Source organism: Mytilus trossulus, chromosome 2 (genome assembly GCF_036588685.1).
Source record: "Mytilus trossulus isolate FHL-02 chromosome 2, PNRI_Mtr1.1.1.hap1, whole genome shotgun sequence".
Taxonomy (NCBI): Eukaryota; Metazoa; Mollusca; class Bivalvia; order Mytilida; family Mytilidae; genus Mytilus; species Mytilus trossulus.
In genome coordinates this window covers 73677903-73701192 of record NC_086374.1, presented here as the reverse complement: position 1 = coordinate 73701192, position 23290 = coordinate 73677903, and the positions used below count along the sequence as shown (strand labels likewise).

Here is a 23290-nt window from a genome sequence, read left to right as displayed (position 1 = left end):
AGGATAAACAACGTCAGTACCTAGAATCTATACTTCAAGACCTTAGGCAGCAACCATTTGATTTTCGGGGGGGGGGGGGGGGGGGGGTTATGTTTTTTTTTGGAAAAAAAAGTTTGTTTCCAGTTTTTGGAGAAAAAAATAATTAGTTTTTGATTCTGGGATAAAAAAATGTTTGTTTTACCCTCAGCTGCCACTATATGTAATGATAAAATTGAAAGAAAAAAATGTTTTTGACTTGTCGACAAGCATGTAGACCTTGCAAAGAACTCAAATACCAAATGTAATTATCATATTCCCCATAAAAAGAGAGCATTTCACTTTTAAAAAAATAAATGGTGGTTTTTTTTTAAAGCGTTCATTGAACCATGAAAATGAGGTCAAGGAACTTTTGTAGTATAAGGTATTTTCATACAGAGTATGAAGCGTCCTGAGCGTCTAGCTCCTGAAATATAAAGCATTAGACAATTAGTTTTCGCCATTGCCACCAGATTGTAATCCCTAGGTCTCCAATTTTGCGACTTTCCTTCAACAACAAAATCTATACAATATGTTTTTCCTCATTTTTTGTAGAGTTGGTAATTGTTCTCATTTAAAATTATATTATACAAATTTTAAGAGGCAGAAAAGACAATCTTTATGTGTATTACCACACACAAGAAAAACAGGGAACAAAAATATAACAAACAGATTTTTGTTTGCTCATAGTTATTCTTTGTACAGTTTCCAAAATCATTGAGAGTCGTATATCTTTCAGAAATTGGATGGAGCTTCAACCATTGAAAAAAATCGAAACTTTCTTTCCTCTTAGATTCTATTTAAGTTTGATGTAATTTGTGTTTTTGGTTTTGTTTACTTATTTTAGTTTCACTACTTATTTGAGTGCCAGTCTGATATTGTTAAAAATATCAGAAAAATACATATTTCAGAATATTACAGCATGTATCCATGTGTAGAGAATATGAAAGGACTGCTTTAATTTTGCAATATCAAAGAACTTAACTGTTTATTAAGATATTGTTAAAAATATTGTAATTAATATGTTTATATGTTAACCATGTTTTGTAGAACCCATAATTATGACTATGTATGTCGCCTCTTGTTACACATGTAAATATGTTTCTCTAATTCTATGGAAATTTATCCCTTTCCGAACCCATTGTATAAAAAAATTTAATCAACGTGTGGTTGCTGCTGATCTCAAAAGATCATTGGATGATTTTAAGGGTCATGACCTTTTTAACTAACTGGATGAATCAAAATTTGATAACAGGTGTTAATGAAATTGACAACTTCGTGCTATGTGAAAGGCACTGGAAGGGGATTTTCAGTTAACAAAAAAAGAAAATGTCTTTTTAATCATTAGAGAAACAGATTCTTACATATTTACTCGTGAATTATCGGATTTATCCAATCTCGATAGTTAAATTATAAATTTTAAAGACCTTGCCGAGGCGGCTCGGACTTTAAAATTGATAATTTAACTATCTCGATTGGATAAATCCGATAATCCACTGGTATCAATGTAAGAATCTATATGTCTGAGTGTTTCCAAATAAAGTTTAGGGGGTTGTATAAATTCCCTGCCAAATCCTCTCTGTGTTTGTTTGGTTGTTTTTTTCTGCTTTGTATCCATGGTATCGATCTGATGAGTTGAGCCCTTTTCATAGTGTGTTCTTATGTTGTACTGTTACACCACTACCCTGGTTAGGAGGAGGGACATTATCTATATGACTAGGGGGTTGGAAAAGAAATTGCTGTTCAATCACACAATTTTCCATAAAAAAAGATGACTGAGTTGTCCAATTAGTTCATATACTTTACCACTAGCCTTTATAAAACTGGGGTTGTGAGTTTGAACCCCACGCATGACATGGCAGGTGTGTTCTATTCGGGGCCCTTCCATTACAATCTTAATTAATTAGGTTTGACAGTTATCCTGTAGAAGGTCATGGATCTCTCCAGACACTCTACCTTCCTCCATCAAAGGGACACAACAATATTGTCAATAGTGCTGAAAGTGGTGTTAAATGGCACAATCAATCAATCAATTAATCAATACATTTTTAAAAGTTGTCCATAAAATTTAAAATACTAGAATAACTACATACCATATGACAACCATTCACATATCAGTAAATAAAAGATTGTTCAACAGAAATTGGCCATGAGACTGGAATAAATATAATTATACCTTTCAATCATATATTTTTACCATGATCATTCTGTGGACCTGATGTTAAATTATTCAAGTTCCTCATATAGTTTGCATTTTTTATCTTTTCATGATTGTATAGACAGATATTGATACAAAGAAAAGGAATGTATATAAAATCTATCTTATATTCACAACGCTAAAAATAATATGACCGTGTTCAATAAAATAAACTTTATTCCATTTATTAACAGTATCTGTACTTTTCAATATAAATATAATAATTATTATATTGAATAAATGCATTTTAACAAAAACAGTTATATAATATAAATAAGAAATAAGTTTAATGTGAGCATTCTGGTTCAATTAAAGATTTCAAATGACACCCTAAATAAATCATTAACAACACTAAAGCAATAAAAACAAGCAAAAAATACTAAAATGAATAAAACATTTATATAACTCGACTTATTTTATTTAAACAGTATGTTATGAGTGTTCGAAATAAAAATTGTAGTAAATTATACTATGAAATGATTATGTCTAAGTGGGAATATACATTTAAGGTACATCATTGCTTACGCTTTATGCACTTTGCTAGAAAATAGGTATAACTAAATATACAGAATAAAAAGGAAAATTCAGAAAAGGAGAAGCCAATAAAAAGCCAAAAAATCAACCAACGGAACAAATAGAAAACAAATATTATATTTCTGAATGTATTATTGTTCTTGCCTGTAAAAAATGTGCTGAAAGGTACATTGTTATGTCATAAGGCTTCTAACAGGGTTGGATTTCTCAACAACAAAATATAATATGAACCAAAAAAATATACAAGGAAATATAAGGAATTGAAAATTAAAATGGTGAATGTATGGTTGAAATATGAAATATTATATGTTTAAACTTTTTTTTAATATCATAAACTTGCATGTAATTACACATGATACAAAAATCTTGATTCTGTTATAGTAAATTTAAAAATAAGATGAGGTATGAATGCCAATGAGAAAACATCCAACCAGAGACCAGATGATCTTAAACTTATCACTATAGGTCACAGAATAACCATCAACAATGAGCAAAACCCATACCACATAGGAATTACATATTTGATTGTGTGAGAGAAAACAGGTGTATTTCATTATTTCATTGCTAAACAATAAAATCATCATTGACTTTGTTTAAAACATTGCACTGATGAAAAAACCAATTGCTATCATTAAGCTATCCATTATCAGAACAGTTGATTATTTCATAAAAACGTTTTCCATGAACTCAAATATAAACAAAATGTGTCTGCCTTTCAACTGCTATGATTAGAGCACCATTGAAGAGTCTTGAAAAGACAAAATGCTCCTCTGTCATACCAAATAAAAAATCTGATAAAATTGAAAATGAAAATTGGGAATGTTTCTAAATACAACAAACCCGACAAAATACCGTATAGCGGGTTATTTTCGTGGGGTGCAAATTTTCGCTTATTTTCGCGGAGAGAACAAAATCGCCAAAATAAATTCCGCCAAATTAAAGGTGTACTAACAAAGATATGAATTAAAGTTTTTAATCCGCCAAAATAATAACCGCCAAAATATTTCGTATACCGTGTTCAATGAAAATCGCGAAATTTTACACCTGCGAAAATAACCCGCTATACGGTAGCAGTAAACAGTCAAAAGCCACCAATGGATCTTCAACACAGCTGTTATCTTTAATGAGAATAATAAAAATATTCAAATCACATTTTTATTCTGAAAAACCCCACATATTGATGTGCAAGATAAGGCTGTTTTCATATCTAAATATTACTTAGAAGCTTGATTTTGAAAGTGATTTTGACTACAAGGTTGAAAGAAAATAGCAAATTATAAAATAATATAAAGCGAAATGCCAAACCAATTATTTTTAAATGCATCCTTCTTGCACCAAATTATTTCATTTGTCTTTTGATGATTTTAACTTATATGACTTGCAGAAAATAATGATTATCGTGTTATAAGAAAAGTGTATATGAAATCTAATAAAAAAAATAAACCGAATTCAAAATAAGAGTATGATACAAGCATCTCTCTTTTAGCCCATCTTCACGCTTTTAATGAATTTATATGATCAACAAGTATTACTGTGAGCGCTGCTCAAATTACAGCCCCTAAAAATAAACACACACAGTGGTACCCATTGACACAAAACATAAATAATTTGGCACTATTAAGACTACCTCAAATTAAAAAAAGTTTGAGTCCTCTATTTTGGAATGAATAAAATTTTATAACCTTCCAATGTTTGAATAAGGGACAGTTTTCCACAATTTTTCACCAAATAAAGTTCTGATGTTACATTACAGATTTATATATAAAAAAAAATCACATATTTATTTAAAGGGAGATTATTTCAATAGGTATTTTTATAAAAAAAACATCAAAAATTCATTAAAACTGATAAGTGCATTTTTTATGTTATTATCTTAAAACTGGAAAATCACCACTTTTTTATGAATAAAGTTGCAATACTTCAAAACATACAATCAGAAAATTGAAAAAACTGAAATGGGACTTCTGTAAATGTAAATAAGCACTTCACCTAACTTTCATGAACATTTTAAATACATGAATGCGTTAAAGAAGAAAAAGTGGAAATGCACTAATTTTTTTGTGAATACAATCCCATAACTCAGAAATTAAAAATTTCAAACCATAAATCCTGAAAAGGAGGTTGCATCAATAGATATCTAGAAAGTTTTATGAAAACTGGTGAAAGCCTATTTAAGTTATTGTCCGAAATGTTCACATTGAACGGACAATCCTATACCATAATACCTCCTGTAAACAGGCGTTTAAAATATAAACATATTTCTTACATTTAAAAATTAGCAGCTGGGGATATAAGCACATTAAATAATAAAAAATAATAATACATGATAAAAAAAATGCATTGAAAAGATAAGAATTCCTTGTTCCTCAAGATAATATTACAGCAAGCTGAAAGATGTCAATATATATTTATTTCAAATAAGGAAATGCAATTGTGACATTAAAATTAATTCAACCTTCAGATACCTTCCCTTTTTTTCATTTTCAAAATCCAAAAGAATAGTGACTTTACTTAAACTTTCAATTTATTTCATTTGTAACAGCAACATATAACTTGGTGTTATATGCTTTTACATTATATCATTAACTTAAAACATTACTCTATTCATTATTATGAGTAATCCTTGACAACGCTATGTCTGTCCCCCAAATTAGCAACCAGTAAATTGGTATTAGGAAACATGGCAATCTAGAATTTGTAAGTCAAGGGCATCACCTTAATACTTAGATATAGTTATCCCCCCTTTACCATCAAGCGTTAATTATAAGTGTATTTATAATTTAGTTATAAACCTTCAATTTATTTTTTATTTCCTATTCAACATGATTTACTTGATTGTGAAATAGTCTAAAAGATACTTAATATAAATTCATGCATTCTAAACTAATATCAAATTAAGGCAAGATAATCTGAACAATGAAATTTATACCCTGGACAATTGAGATCTTTCCAAAAAATGAACACATTACTATGTACTTCTATTTCTATCACATTAGGGGTAAACCATTTACATGCTTAAGAGTACTTGTTTTCTCTCAATCGATTTATGACTTTTGAACAGCCATATACTACTGATGTCTTTATTTATAAGTTTTCAGATATTCTATAATGTGTACAAAATCTAATTGTCAAACTGCTTACAATTTTGTATTATCTCTCGTTGCAATTTCAGAACATGTCATAATAAAATTACTACCCAAAATGTGTTTTTTTCCTCAGTTTGCATGATCATTCAACAGAATATTAAACATTAAATAAAAATATCATAATTTCTTAATTTAAAATAATACTCTTTGTATCAAGCACAATATTATCACCCAAATACTTGGATAAAATACTTTTGGATATGGGTCTATACTTCATATACATTTTCTTTATGGTGAATATTACTAGTTTGTGGTCCATCTATTTATAGATCGTCATCACAAACCCTTGTTGAAATAAAGGGTTTTTGGTAAGTTTTTCCCGTATTTCTCTACAACTTCGTCATACTTATGGTGGTCCATAATCTTTAATTCTTCAATGGAGATGGAACTGAAATGGAATAATATATAAAAAAACATTATTTAACAATTTATTTGAAGAACTACAAAATGTATTTCTAGATAGAAAGGATACAAGTTTTTGTTGTAAATTATATATATATATATGTGTGTAGGGTTGGCACCTATTAAAATGTACTAAGTCAGAAACCTGATGTTCAATAGTTATCGTTTGTTGATGTGGTTCATAAGTGTTTCTTGTTTCTTGTTTTTTAATTAGATCAGACCCATGGTTTTCCTGATTGAATTGTTTTACATTAGTCATTTTTTGGAGCCCTTTATAGCTTGCTGTTCTTGTGAGCCAAGGTTCTGTGTAGAAGACTGTACTTTGACCTATAATGGTTAATTTAAAAAAGTTTGACTTGATAAAGAGTTGTTTGAGAGCATTGGCACTCATACCACATCTTCTTATATATATCTATAACAGCAAACGATACAACATTGTCTTAAGATGAATGCAGATTGATGGTTGACAAAAGGACATTAATAAAGCCATACAAATCATCTTCAGGCACTACCAGTACTGTGTAGAAGTACCTCTTAACATATTCATCAAATACAATATTCTTAAATTTGGAAGAAAATCTTTTTCTTTATAAAATTTGCTCTTCTAAATGAAAGAAACAAATATCTTTACATTTACAGATTTGTTAACCTTCATTGGGAACACTTAAAAATAAATTACTAAAAACACTAAATTATATTCTGAAAAAATATGAACAATGATTATTTAATCAAATAACTGCAAAAGCTTAAATAATAGATATCTTATTACTGATTTTAAACCTACCTTCTTTGGTTAAATATTGCACAACCTATTGGTACCATAACTAATAAACTGAAATATAAAGATACAAAAATATATAATCTAATGTAGCAATAAATAAACAATAGATGAAAAAAATAACTGATTTAAAAAAAAAAAAATGATTGAATTTGTTAATTGGGAATAAAATGTAAGGGTTTTGGTAATATAAAGAACAAAAAATATGGATGGCAATAGAGCTGCATACTTAAAGAAACCCAATATCAATCATTATAAGAAAGTGTAATATATCTCAAAGTTTAAGAATCAAGTTTAAAGGAACAACTATTGCTCTCCTAAAATATCTTACACAACTGTAGACTGAACAAAATAAAGAAACTGATGATAAATATTTGGTGTACACTAGTTAAACATGTTTAAATAAGCTACATCAACCAAAAAAGAGATATCGGTAAAAGTGATGAATTCACTTCTTGTTTTCTAATCTTAATAATAAATAGCCTTATATTTGTAATATTTATTTTTATTTTCTCATTAAAAGATTGTCTACAAAAGCTGATGAGGTTTCTTTTTCATATTGTCCTATTTACTTAACTTTGAAAATATTCTTCTATTTTGAGTAGAAAGATGAAAGTTGACAAGTAAAGATGAATGCAAAAATATAATAAGTGACAAATAAGGAAGATTTCAACTCACCTTAAACCAGCTAATCCTATTTGTAATGGTGCATAAATATATTTTCCATACTTTATCATAAAGGCTTTCTTTTCTATCCTCTCCATAAATACAGGCAATAATACTACAAATATTTCAAAACTAAAATACATCTTTTAAGCAAGAAATTCAAAAAAATACTGGTACAGCATTTTTTCTTACGGCTTGCAACATTCATTAAGGTGGTACCCAACACCTTGACTAATATCAATTTGGCTCGTTTAATTTTCATAAAATTTTGACCAAATGTTAACTTTGACCCTTTGACAAAAATATAAATATTTCAAAAAATTTGAACCAACCACTTTATAAGAAAAAAATTGTTGGTTATACATATAGCAGTTTGACAAACATTAGTTTTTATCATTGAGAAGCTAAGTATTTCCTAAACAAAACAATGTGATTAAAACAGTTATCTCCCTGTAGTGTTAGGTACCACCTTAAAATGCTTTAGATTTATGGGAAATAACCATCAACACTATGATGGGCATACTTTTTTTAATAAAGTTATTAAGAAGGAAAGTATTCTGTTTATGTCAACAAATGATGGCTATATGATAATGTCTGCATTTTGAAATATTTCCCTTGGGTGTAGATTTTTTTCTTTTGTGTACAGTTAGTAGATCTTTATATCCTGAAGTGAAAATGTCAACTTATATATAATTGTATAAATGTTTGCAGTAGTTTGTTTTTTTATTGATTGTTGTGAACCATGTACCATTTCAAACAATAGCAATACTGTTGTAAGAGATCATATAAACACACTACGTTGCTATGGAAACATCACTTTATACATTATAACCAATATGTTATGTCTATAGGTTTATAGTTATACATACTCATGCTTGGAGCTGCTATAAGTATCCTGGATATCACAACCTGGCTAATACCTTTAACTGCAGCATACTGAAACCAAATCATACAATACAGTTATATGTTCACTTATGGTAAAAGATAATTTACATTCAGGGGAGGTAATAATGGTTAACCCTAAGGTTAAGAATTGTCTACTAGCAAACAGTGACCTCTTTTACGTTAATCATACTGTTTATAGGCTTTATCTTTGGTTTGACCTGACAATTTTGCATTGTGGGTCCCACATTACATTCATAATGTGAATGGAAATTGTGAACAAAAATTCTATCATATATTTTTCACATGAGTGTAATATCTTTTTTTCTTTGCAGCTTTTGAAGAATCTTGTGCACCTTGTTTTACATAAACCTTAAAATAATCAGCATTTAATAATATTGTCTTTTGAAAAACACATAAAGGTAGATCTTGAATTGAATCTAATTTGATTGTAACTCACAAGATTTTAGCTACATTGCAGAATTTGAATGTTTTGTTCCATCTTTTATAACTTTAAAAATAAAATATTGCCAAAAACATATTTTAGCTAAGTGGGAACAAATTATCTAAATTGTGATTGTGGCAAAGCTGAGTCAGGATTGTCTTGGTGATTTTGAAGGATATGAGTTTTGCAAAAATTTACAACAGCATACAATGACAGACTTCAGTCCAAGGTCAGCTAAAATTGAATTAACTGAAGTGACATTTTAAGCCAATTGATTTTTTTGTTTTGTGTACAAACTTACCCGAGACTCTGTTATTTTATTATTCTTTTCATCAAACATAGTCACACCATGGGCAAACTCGCTGCAATATAATTATCAAAACATTATTTATGGTACTGAATAGGTTAATGCCAGAATAAATTCAAAATATGAAATTGGGTAAAAACAAACTTCTATTTAAGCCCATTTTTATCAAAGTTGTATTAAAACTACATAAGAAAATTGGATTTGTCTCTCAAAATGATTGTTGGATTAAAAAACTTGCATGCATCATCTTAACATGACATCTTACAGTATGTTTTCAGATCTTGCAACAGTGAAAAAGGAAAAAGAGTTTAAGCAAATTGTAACCAAAACCATTATTCTAATGCAATTAGTTTGTAACGATAATTTTCATTGGACGTTGATAAATATTTTGAGGGGTTAGATTCCACGTTCTACCAGTCCGTAACTAAGAAAGCCACCATTTTGAATTCTGGGATATGTAATTTCTCAAAAAATAAACAAGACATTCACATTTTGAGCCTCAAAATCTTCTTTTAGTCTATATTGAAACCCTTCTGAAGCATACGAAAAGTAAAAATATGTATAGTATTCATGTTTGACATCCAGAGTCAATACATGACGTCACATTGTTTAGATGCTAAAGACAATGCACCAGTTTCACGGACTTTTTCATTTATGACATTTTTAAGCCAAAATATATTAAATGACATTTATTTTAATATGTGGCATTAGAATGGAGATAACTGTATTGTATTTTAAGCCTGGTCTTCGTTAAACTTGATTTTACTGTCGCAAATATCCGTTTACCTATCTCTGCTCCGCGTCGCTAGGTAAACTAAATTTGCGACAGTAAAATCTACGTTTTACGAAGGCCAAGCTTAAAATACAATACAGTTATCTCCTAAATGACTTGTTATAAATCAATCAACCTCTGTGGACATACCTTTGTCTCATTAAAGGAACGTTAACAGCATTAGAAGCAGCTACAGCAGCAAAGGGAACAAACCTCTGTAAAATTGGTGATCTCGTCTGTAAATAGAAAACATGATGTGTTGGTAAATAATACACCTTATCGCTATTTGGAAATCTGTCCAGCTTGACCCGATAATCTGTCCCCTTTGAACTTTCGACATCATACATTTTTGTACAACAATCACTTTCCCATTATGGTGTCAGATATTTTCTATTATGACATCAAAATTTTACTGGAACTTTAGTGATGGCAGACAAATAGCAATAAGGTATATGAATGCTATCCCATCAGGCATATTGCAAAGAGTGTGTCCCCAAAATCAACCTGTAATTCATCATAGAATAATGTAATTGAACCAAAAATAAGCAAATGATCAACAGATGTTACAAAAAAATAAGAGAGAGTAAAATGCTTATAAAATTTTCTATTTCAAAAGCCTACAACTCAGATTGTCATAAAGGAACTAGATTTAGAGTTCATCTTTACACACTGATAAACGAATAAACTGTTGAGAGATGTACCTTGCCTGTACATAGTTTTGATAGCTTAATGCAAATGTTGAAACAAAAATGGCAATACCTTTACATATAAACTATGCAAAGCATTGGAAGTTAATGAACCATGACTGATTGTGCACTGCCAAATAATCTCTATGGAAATGAGAAATGCTGATTCTCATACAAGTAATACAAAATTTCACTGTTTTATCAATTATGCTTCCTTTAAATTGACCTAAATACAAACTTTAACATATAATGTACATATAAATTTAAAAGCCATTGCATCATGACTTAGATCAGTGGCCATATAACCTCAATGGAAATTAAATGTGCAAATGCTAAAACAAATGCCTACTGAATATCATTGACCTACTATTAGTGGGTCCTTAAAAATGACTTAATCACAAACTTTAACTTTGATGACACCACAGATGCTGGAAATTGCATGCTTCAATCTTGGCTCTGTCACTTTGTCAAGGCAAATCAAATATCATACCAGAATAAATTGAAAATTATATTTTAATAAGAATTACAGTAGGACAAATGCTGGACATAGGTAGCGTAAGAATATATGTCCTAGCCACCTAGTGAAGTGGCATAAAAATTCTTAAAACCGGTACAAAAACATTTCTTCTTTACTTCTTCATTCTGCTTGGATCTGAAATACTTTGATATTCAAGATAACTGTTGAAAGCGTACTATAATATTCTGATTTCATTAATATCATTTTATTAAAACATAGTTGTTTATCAATCTTAAACAAATACTGAAAAACAACCATCATCTAAAATATATACCAGATCCTCAACTCTAAAAATCGCACACATAAAATTACTAGAAAAGAGAGTATACTTACGTTTGCTAGGAGAGACTTGAGACCCAGGGCAGTAACCAAAGCAGAAGTTGTAGCAGAAACATAGGCTGTGACAATCTGGCTGAAATATAATGAGAAGTATTTATTTCAGGAAGTAGAATTAGTTTACTGTGTACTTTATAGCAACTAAAAATTTCCAGAAATGTACAACAATCTGTTGATCATAATCACACTAGTATAAAATTATTTAAAGTGCCAATTCCCCTATTATGAGGGAAAAGTTGAAAGATTTCTATAGTTACAACTGCATAAGGGAATGATGTTACAATATAAGTTCCCTAACAATACTTATCAACATGCTAAAAACATCATGCTAAGTATGTCTGTTTCTTAACATTCCACTTAACTAATATTACATTTTTTTTACAAATTCAAGTTAATGGTTACTTTTATCTATTGTAATAGGCTGTTCAAAAACAATAGATAACCATAAAATTTTATGATTTTATTTTGTAATAAAAAGGTTTAAATACAGAAAAAGGAGATTTCATGTTTTGCAAATTGTTAAACTATGAATTAAGTACAGCTATTTGTAAGATCCAGGCAGGGGGTGATTCATCATATGTCTAAGAACTGCTTAATTCTTTTATATGATAGGCAGTTAAGATTGAAATAAAGTTTGCAAGGTTTTTTTTTTAATTTTCTTGAACGGTTGCTATGGAAACATGCAGCCATTTTTTTGAGGAATTTATGATGAAATCAGGCATGAAAATTGGAAAATGTCTACTTTTTGGTTGCAGCAATTTCATGATAATGACAATTTCAAGAAAAGAAATAATTTCAACATATAATTAGGCATTATATGAAGTTTATATTTTGATGTTGAGTTTGTGAAATTTTTTTTTTGATATTAGGCTAAAATGGTATTTAAAAAGGTGCAAAAATCTGTATTTTGACATTTTCCGAAAATAGCTTAAATATCATACTTTAAATGAAGAAAAAATAACATTGAGCAGACAAGGTCATTATAAACTATGGTTGCATCTTAAAGTTTGTACATTGAATTATTAAAAACAGGAAAAAAACATCTGGGTTTTTTTGAAATTTTTTGTTACCATGGCAACAAAAATTGGTAAAATTCATAAAAATGACAAAACATAATACTTGTTCATTATCAAACGTTTGCTATTTTGTTTGTATTAATGTAATTTAACAGACAATAAAACTTATGATTTGTTTGAAAATGATAAAAAAAAATATATAAGCTTTAATATAAGAGGCTGAAAGACCATAGCAACCAAAAGAAAGCCCTAGCAACCGGTCTGAAATTGCTAAATTAATTCAGAATCAGCATCAAATACAAGGTTTTCTAGGTATTGGATACATATAAATAATGGAGTTTGAATAATATACTCAACAGTTAGATAGTTAATTTACACTTGATCTGCTTTTGGTTACCATGGGAACAAAAAAGTTCAGATTTGATACAAACCATTATGTACCTTATAATATCTGTTTTGCAGACCTGTAATCGGACTTCTTTCAACCATAATCAACAAAAATCATATTTCTCTATATTTACAACTCATATCTCTTGATTTCATGAAAGGGTCATTTGTTTATTGTAATAAGAAAGTACGGCATAGAAATTTTAGATGGAGAGACAGAGTAAATAATATAGGACTGCTGAATTTGGTACATGGTTTCCTAAAAAAATTGTATTCCTGGATTTTTCTCAATATCTCCAAATTCAAATTTTATTTTGGTCTAGAATTGTAAAAGTTAACGGTACGTCTAAACACTGCTAAGGACTCCTTTGTGCACTAAAGACCTACACAATGCCACTTAGGACTAGAAGGAGTGCTGTTATGTATATTATTTTTACATATTATGGCAGAGATAGATATTTAATGCAAAAAAATCAAATTTTATAGAAAAATAATCTTAAATAAATAGATATTCAGCATTGTTTAAACGGTTCGTTCTTCCTATTCGCACTTTTTTTTATAAATCTGGTAAGGAAAGTGAAAAATTCATGTGGGAATAGGAGGAAAACTTATCTAAACAAAGGATTATACTTAATCAACTTTTAATTGGCCAATGTTTTTTGGGATAGGAAATAGGTTATTTTTCTATATGTCTGAATTTTTTGTTTTTAATTCAAATAAAAATGAAAGAAATAGAATGAAATTGAGAATGGAAATTCTGAATAAGTGAAAGAGACAAAAACATGATCATATAGCATTAAACAATCGAAATAAAGAAATAAAGCAAATTATCTAATATTTCTTTTATAACACAAATTCAAAAGTAAAGTCACGCAAGCATTATAATATGAAACAAACAATACAAGAAACAGCACTACAGCAAATCACACATTGTAGCACACACACAGAAATCCACAGTATATTAGCCTATTAAAGTTTATTTATCTATTCAACGTGAATAAGGTGGGTGGCTGCAACGTCAAACTGTACTGTTGTTACTTCTTGGTGGGGCATTAATGCTGCATAGTGAATCATGGTTGAGGCCTAGATTCCTCATGTTTCAGTTGTTTTATTTGTTTAAATGTTTGGTCGCAAGTGCTGAAATGTTTCGTTGACTTGCTTTGCCATTCCTTTAGATGATGTGTAGTCTCAGCTCCAGTATTGTGAAATGATCCCATCAGTATTTTGTTTCATAGTCAGTAAAGAGCATGCAGTCTAATTAGTTGTGTAATTTTTTTATTTGTTGTTTTGGCTTTAAATTAGCTTTCAGTAACTGAAGTACTCCAGATATGTTCTTAGTGTCTTTTTGTTGTTGGTATATACAAGTAGCAGGCCATTTCCACTTTGTGTTTATGTTTTACAGGGAGGATTGGAATCCCACTTACATGTTTCACCTTGCCACATTCCATATGTTCCCAAGTCAGGAGCCTGAAATACAGTGGTTGTCATTTGTTGTTGTGTTACATCAAAACAATATATTTGTCACATTGATTTGTTTGTTCATTTGTGATTTCGGGGCCCTTTGTAGCTGACTATGCAGTATGTAATTTGCTCATTGTTGAAGGCAGTACAGTGACATATACCAGAATCCAAATTCCTGTTCCTTGTGCTTTTCTCCAGATACTTTGTGTGTATTGGAAACAACAGTGGTTTGTGTTGATAAATTATCATATATGCTGCATTTCTAATTTTAGATTAACAAATTCAATGATTTTTTAATCATATATTACGTATACCTCTGTCTAGCTGACTTATTCTTTATTTTAAGGTACGCTTTATAGAAAAAAAAAACAGTTTGCAAATAAACAGTGTATCAATTTTTTATTAAAATAATACACTTAAACAGCAATGGCTGTTCCAGTCATCTTAAAAAGGGGGCCCAATCCAGAGTAAAATGGGGGGGGAGGGGGGTCCAACTATATGCTCTCATTCAAATGCATTGATCGTCAAAAAAGGGGGGTTTCCAACCTCCGGAGCCCCAACCCCCCACCCCCAACCAACACCAACCCTTTTCTTTCTGGATCCGCCACTGAACAGTGTATCAACTATATTACCTTTTAAAAAATACAGGTAAATCTCAGGTGAATTTTTAATTAACCTTGATTGTTATAAAACCAATTTATAATTTATAAAACCTATTGAACAGGTCGGGATCACTACCTTATATGGAAATGCATAAATTAGCATACTTATGTTCTCGCACATGTAATTGTTTATTTACATGTGACGCAATTTATTTCGTGGGAAAAATTTGGTTGATCATAAAGGTAATCACTGAAGTGTAACTGGAGCAACCCTCCCTTTTTACACAAAGTTCTGGATCTGCCACTGAGTTTAAAACTGTATAGTTTACCTTAAATGACCTGGTTAAGTGAAGAAATATCTATGTGACCATTTGATATTTAAGAAAACCTTTCTGAACCCTTTTTTCTGTCATACATACCATATATAATTTTTTTCGACTTTCATGTATTTATTTTTTTATTATTTCGGTTCAAATAAAATAAAAAGATGTGGTATAATTGCCAAATTGAAACAAATCTTCACAAGAGACCAAAATGACACAGAAATTAACAACTATAGGTTATCATACGGCCTTCAACATTGGGCAAAGCCCATGCCGCATAGTCAGCTATGAAAGGTCCCGAAATGACAATGTAAATCAATTCAAACAAGAAAACCTATTTATTAACAAATAAGGAACGAAAAACATATGTTACACATAAACCAACAAAATCCACCTATAACTACTAGTATTGTTGAAATCTTTATGTTGCCTGCTAAATTTCATTATTTGGGGTTTTTTTTCGTTTGATTGCTGTGTAATTGACGTACAACCTACATCTCCTACAGTTTTAGTTCCATTTTGGTGTACTTACAAAAAGGTGTATGCAAAATCATAACCAAATATAGATGCATTGCTTTTCGTCCCTTAAGCTGTATGCTTAGAGAAAGATGAACCAACGAGAAATGTACCTCAATTTAGAAAGTTAAATAAACTGAGAAAAAAAATTTCACTTTGCAATCTTAAACTCTCCCCATTTTTTTCCATTTTTCGTTCAATAAATTGTTTATATTTATTAACGGGAGTTCACTTTTAATTTGTATACGTTTTGGGTCACGAATAAATGTTATTTTAATCATAAAAAGGGGGAATATGCCAGTTTTCAGACAATGCTTTGAGTAGTTATGAAACTTTGGTGACGCCAGGTTTATATCTTTCAACATAACCTCCCATTAGTTTTTCATGAATTTGTGATATGACATTGAGAAAATATTATTTTTTAATATTCTTTGAAAAAGCGACGGGTGTAACATGTGCTCATGGCGCAGCTGTTTATTTTTATTTTATGGAATTATACCCTTTCAAAGTCTAGGATCGGTTAAGAGCACATTTGAACTTTGCAGTATATCTGAGGTAGTTAATGCACATCTTAGCTGTGCATGATCCTGATTTATGAAAGATTCAAACAAAAAATACCCAACCTCCACTACTCCCCCCAAAATGCAACAGTGTATATATTAAAATTTGTTAAGTCTTTTCAATGAGCATAGACAGTCATGACAGTACTGAGAGTGAAACAAAGCAAAGCATGCAGTTATATTCCCATTAGAAAAAATGAAAATTACTAACATAATTATATGTAATTTTTTACATAAACTATATTATACATCATTTGATTGACTGTTATGGGTGATATTTGTCACCATGGCAACTGTTGTAATAATACAGCACGATTGCAGTTTAAAGCTCATATATATGCTTCAATGCATGTCTTTTCATAAGGGTTTGGAATTAATTGAGAACATTGAATTCCCCATACCGCAGAATTCAAATTAATAATAACTCTGTTTCCAAGGGAAAAATACGTTAACATGGTGATAAAATTCATGAGAGCCGCACGCAATGTTTTATTTATTTTTGTCAGGAAGTATTCATACTTTAATACTACAATGCTAGAAAGATTTACATATTCTCAATTTTTGGTAAAACACAGGAGAAAATTTGATTATTTCACAATACTTCATGAATTCGAAAAAAAAAAATTTTTGAAGTATTTTTTAACAAAAATCTAAACGTCGGGGTTGAACTGCAATACTAACTAAGCTCTGAAGCTAAAATCAAGTTATATCGATGTTATACATGTATATGAAATTTCTGAAAATAAAATTGATTCTATTCATTATCATTATTCTATTCATAATCAGACTCGCCGACCAAACGTTATCTTTTCAAGAATCTACATGTATGATTTTTTTTTTCAAAATAAACCTACCCCCCCCTTTTTTTCCCTAACCTTCGGTTCTTACCTCAATGTTTCATTATATATTATATACAGACAAGACTGTGAGTGAAGCAAATCATGCAGTCATATTCCAATTTGAATATAAATACCGTCTATATATAATATATGTATTTTTTTACATAAATTTCTATTGATACATTTTGAAATAGATGTTACTATGGGTAATATGTATTTCCATGGTAACTATTTAGGTCAGCAACTATTAACGATGATAATTTAGAGTAAGCTTATGCTTAAATGTATTTTTCTTTATCAAGTATGGACCAATTCAGTACATTAAAGCTCTAAAACTGCAATATTCTGGAAAAAATAACTCCGTTTCCAAGGAAAAATTCGGTTGCTATGGAGATAAAACTAAGAAAAGTCCCAAGCTTTTTTCTATTTAATTTGGTAAAGTAGTCTCCAAACTTCATTACTAAAGTGCTAACTATGCTATACACAGTTGCCCTTTTCTGAAAATCATCACAGAAAATTTAATAATTTCGCAAAAGTCCCAAATTCAGAAAAGTTGAAAATATGCATTTTTTGGCAAAATTTTTCAAAAAAATTACAAATTTGGTTTCGATGCAATCTAAACTAAAATGATGCTCAAACCAAGTTGTATCAATGTTACATATGAAAATTAATGAAAAATGCTTTATTCTATTCCTAATCAGGCTCTGAATTGTAGTGATTTTGCTGATTTTTGGAAGATTTTACCATGCTCCACAACCCAAAAATAGAGTGTCCGTTACCATGGCAACCACTTGTATTTTCCCACTCATATTTATTTTTTTAGCAGTATTCAGTTACTGCTTCTTCTAGGCCATTTATAGATAAAATCTGAAACCCTCATAAATCACATGTATATGGCACCCTGCCTGGTTCTTACGAAGAGCTGTACTTAATTTCAAACAACCTACATGAAGACTCAGCAGTCTCATCTGTAATGAACATGCTGACCTTCATTGGTGGTCAAAGTCATTTAACACCACTTTAGTACATGTAGCACTACCATTTTTCAAAAGAACTTTGAATGAATATACATTTAAGCTCTCTGATTAAAAAATGTCTACATTATTTTTTGTGTCTATCACCATAAAACCTAAATGATAGAAATTTGATTGATTGCTACTTGAAATCTACTGCAATAAAAAGCAAAGTGGTTTTATGTATGGCATTAAAGAGAGGGGGAAGGACCTTTATAGGGACTCCAGGATCAGGTGTTTTAAAGCTCGGGATCAGGGATTTTTTTTTTAATTTCAGGATGGGGGGGGGAGGGGATTTAAATTTCTTTAAAATCAGGACCTCAGGATTTCGGGATCAGGAACCCTCCTACCCCTCCTCATTAAATATAAGAAACTATGATTTTAATTATTGTAGTTTTTTGGAAGACTTAATCAAACTGATTATGACTGAATGGTATGTTGAATGTCTTTGATATCAAAGTCTTTTAACATGTTTTATAAAGACTTTACACATGTTACATGAATCAATGAACCATGATAATGAGGACATGTGAACCCTGTCAGACAGGACACATACAGTGGTTCTAAAGATCAAATATTTTTGACATATCTTTCAAGTAACTGAAATAACTGACTAAAATTGATATTGTAATCCTAGATTAGCGTACCATAAAAAAAAAAAGTCAAGGTCAGATGATCCATACCTGTTGGTGACCTTCTGCTGTTGTTTTTCTATTTGGTCGGGTTGTTGTCACTTTGACACATTTCCCATTTCCATTCTCAATTTTATGTACACATTATATTCATCCTGTATACTTAGTATAGTTTACCTATTAATAGTAGTAACTTAGAAAGTGGTTCAAAGTCAACAACATTATTCATTGAACCACTTAAATTGAGTCAAAGTGCCATTATTTCTGTCAGATTGACATGTACATTTTACAAATTCCAATGATTCAGTGGACCAAAATAGACATAATAGGTTTTAATGAACTGAATAATCAAAACATGTAATGTTATTCATTTGACCATTTGTAATTTTGAATGTTTATACTATTTAAGTACCTTTAATAAAGTATACCTTGTAGTAAGTTCTGAAGCAGCATTTCTGTTTGTATAATTAACTAAAGCATTAAATGACTGATTGGCCCATTGCCAAAATATGACAGATGATGTCCCTCTGTAATGAAAAAAAATTACATTATTAAAGTCAAAAAGATTTTGATTTTCTGAATCTATAAATCTCAGTTCTTATTATATAAATAAATAATAAGCTGGCTGCCCCAGGAATGAATCCCCAATGTGTAAAAACATTTTATGTATAATTATTACATACAATGGGATGAACATGTAAAAAATTCTTCAGAACTTGAGTTATATTGAGATATGTGAAAACTTTTATCTTGTGATCAGAGTATATTTCATTGGAACAGCAAACCATAAAAACATCAAAATTAAAAGGTTGCTTGTCTTATAAAACATTTGATAATGCATAAAGCATATAGGGGGAAGGTTTGAGATCTCACAAATTATGTAAACCAAGCTGCATTTTTGCACTGTTCTTATTCAGGAGCATTTGTTAGTCTTGTATATTTTTTTAATTTCAGTTCATTTATATGTTTTGGAGTTAAGTGCAATGTATGACATCCATTTTCCTTGCACTAGTACTCATTTTTATTTAGGAGCCAGCTGAGGCCTGCCTCCATGTGCAGGATTTTCTTACTGCTTTAAAGACCTATTGGTGGCCTTCAGCTGTTTTTAATTCTTTAGTCAGGTTGGTCTCTTAAACATATTCCCCATTTCCATTCTCAATTTTATTGAAACTATCATAATTCCTGAAAGAATAAAAAAGCTATCATGAGGAAGATGAGAAGCATAAAATTTTGTTGGGTTTTTGATAATTTAGATGCCATATCTTCTGGAGTGAAAAACTGTAAAATCATCAATATTAAAATATTAGCCCAGTGGGATAGAAATCAACCCTATACAAGTTTATATAAATATATCCATTATCCTATTTAGGCTTGAAATAAAATATCTATCAACAGTCTGTAACTTTTTAAAAGTGAGTTGTTTGAAAACCATATAAAATAGCCTAAATTCATCTTTTATTTTGGATTTGAACATGTTATGTGTTCCTAAAATCAATCAAAGTTGTATACATCATACATGTACATGAACACTTGCATACTTGGTTGGATGATTGGACTTATTTTTAGCCAAAAACAAAAGTTTAGTTTGATTTTGACGTTTTCACTTTTACAATTCCTGAGTTTTGGTTCTTGATTGTTTGAAAATTTCAAACTTTTATTTTGGGATTCTGACAGACTATAAACAGATACCTCTTTTTGAAATTGATTGAATTTACATGTTCAACATTAAATACTTTTTCAATAGGCTTGTGTGCAGACTTGGGCAAACCTCCATACATCCAACATCTACAAATTGGTATAGATGAAAATAAATGAACCAACCTGCTGTACACTTATTTTATTCATATTTAATATGTCATCATGACATAAACCATTAACAGCCCTCTATTGAAATGACATCCAACCTATGATGTATGACCTACACCTGTACCATGTGATCATGGCTCCTATAAGCACCATTTCTCCTGGTACCTGGAATGACATTCTACCTATGACCTATGACCCATACCTGTACCTTGTGATCATGGCTCCTATAAGCACCATTCCTCCTGGTACCTGGAATGACATTCTACCTATGACCTATGACCCATACCTGTACCATGTGATCATGGCTCCTATTAGCACCATTCCTCCTGGTACCTGGAATGACATTCTTCCTATAACATTTTGAAGTTCCCCTGTATCTGGATGGAAAGCTGATAGATAAAGCTGCTGAGCTCTACGTATATCTTTGACTGTTGTTCCTGGTGGTATGTTGTTTTGTCTAAATATATCATACAAGAAAAAGGAATTTTAATATCTTGGTGTTTTGTTTAATCCAGGCATTTGCCATAATGGCATCATAATGGATATCATAATGATCATTACACAATAGTGTGAGACAATTAATTTAGAAGATATATCATGACACATGAAAATTTTGGTTGTATCATTTTAGATTGCATTTCTGTAAATATAGACAATGCAATTTCCCAAAAGAATTCCCTTTGCAACTATAACTGTGACACTTATACTATGAAGAATCTATGAAGTTTCATGAAAAATTATACCCTAGAATAGAAAGTTGATAAGCACTGCTATTTTCATGATTTTATTCAAATGTCAAAATATAGGGCTGTGAGGCATATTTTCAACATTTATATGTCCCTAACTTGTTTGAGTTTAAACTTAAACTGAATTTTTTATTACCCAAACCTTTACTTCTTGCCTGCTTCAGAATTCATATTTCACCACAATAATATAGTTTTATACTGGTAACAGTCCAAACTTATGTCTCTCTGAGATGAAACATATAGATCATATCTGTGAACAAGTATGTCAACAAATCAAATTATCTATGAATATTATATACCTCCCCAAGAGAGGCGTGGTTTGAGAAACAGCTGTATTTAAAAAGTGCAACCTATAAAGGAGATATCTTGAAATATGAGTCATGTGATTTATTTGAGTTTATTATATCAGTCTAACATCTAGTAACTGCAACCTTCAGTACAGTAGATTGTGGGTTCAATTCTTTGTCATTTGTTTCTTGTTTCTTGTTTCATTGTTCCTTTTTTTTTTATATATATTTGGGCCTTTTAAAGCTGACTATACACTATATAGGATTGTTTTTTCTCACTGTTGAAGGTTGCACAGTGACCTATAATTGCTTATATGTTCATCAATTGATCTTTGATGTATAATTGTCTCACATTTGATGATTTCAATGTTCAGCTAACTGTAAAATTTAGGACAAAAGTTAAACCAAAATTTGGCTTACATTTTAACATAATTTTGTAATTGTAACCAAATCTTAGAGTTGATGTTATCACATCTGTATGGTTAACTACATTAAGCCTAATTTTTTTAACTAGATAGAGGATGCATAGTACTGTTCCATAAGAGGCATACACTGTATGGTATAATTACATACTTAGTAAAATCTTACCTGACAGCATGGATAAGATCTCTAGCCTGATATAAGGCTCCTGATGACACAAGACTATTTCTGGGGTCAGTCATCCATGCATAATATTTCCTTCTGCCACTAAATGTATTCTGGTCCCAAATAGGGGTATCTAAGTCAATTTCAACCATTTCTAGCTTGTATTAAATTCTATAATAAACAAAATGATCTTGCTATATTTTCAATATATAATAAAATTGAGAATGGAAATGGGGAATGTGTCTAACGATGCATGTGATGACTGAAATATTCCAATTAAAAGTTTTGGTACTGAAAATCAATCTTAGTTTGTACTGAAGGAAGTAAAATATTTAAAGTCTATACCAAAATATTCCAAGAAAATAAGTTTGAATAATTCAGTATGTACAGAAATATTCCAAAACTTAAATATTCCAGATAAATAGGTTTGTACAAATATATTGCATTACATTTTGTATAACTTTAATAGTTGCAATGAATTACCATGATTTCCTAGTAAAATAAAAAACTAATACCTTCACACCTCTGACTTCATACAACTACATGTTTGTAGGCGGTGTCGAGACGTTGATGATAATGTTGCATCAATGCAAATTGTGCATGCATAGATTAAAAGATTTAGTTCCTTGCATTTTCTACTTAATTTCCATTTAAAAGACCATTGTCAATATTATGTAATGAAAAAAATAACAAATCATGGAATTCAAATTTGAAAAACATTCACCTTGTGACCCAACCAACAACATTGTTCAGTTTGTTGTTTTACACTCATTGCATATTTTTCAATATTTTTATTTTTCAAAACACTTGATTCCAATCATTATCTTTCTGTCA

General features: G+C 30.2%; 1 protein-coding gene across 3 annotated transcripts in view; it reads right to left on the bottom strand.

The window, feature by feature from the left end:
* Window positions 1-2456: 2456 nt before the first annotated feature.
* The window catches only part of LOC134707983 (sideroflexin-2-like), a 25377-nt gene continuing 4543 nt past the window's right edge, over window positions 2457-23290 (bottom strand). The window contains exons 2-11 of one of the 3 annotated variants that reach the window (XM_063568185.1): window positions 22460-22627; window positions 21125-21295; window positions 19461-19559; window positions 11681-11759; window positions 10295-10380; window positions 9367-9427; window positions 8608-8674; window positions 7751-7853; window positions 7079-7126; window positions 2459-6280 (exon numbers count right to left, since the gene is read on the bottom strand). In XM_063568185.1, coding sequence (XP_063424255.1) covers window positions 6169-6280; window positions 7079-7126; window positions 7751-7853; window positions 8608-8674; window positions 9367-9427; window positions 10295-10380; window positions 11681-11759; window positions 19461-19559; window positions 21125-21295; window positions 22460-22608 — 975 coding nt within the window. In that variant the 5' untranslated portion in view covers window positions 22609-22627 and the 3' untranslated portion in view covers window positions 2459-6168. Of the gene's footprint in view, window positions 6281-7078; window positions 7127-7750; window positions 7854-8607; window positions 8675-9366; window positions 9428-10294; window positions 10381-11680; window positions 11760-19460; window positions 19560-20956; window positions 21078-21124; window positions 21296-22459; window positions 22628-23290 lie in introns of those variants that run through there. The other 2 variants (XM_063568184.1, XM_063568186.1) reach the window with 2 other exon arrangements.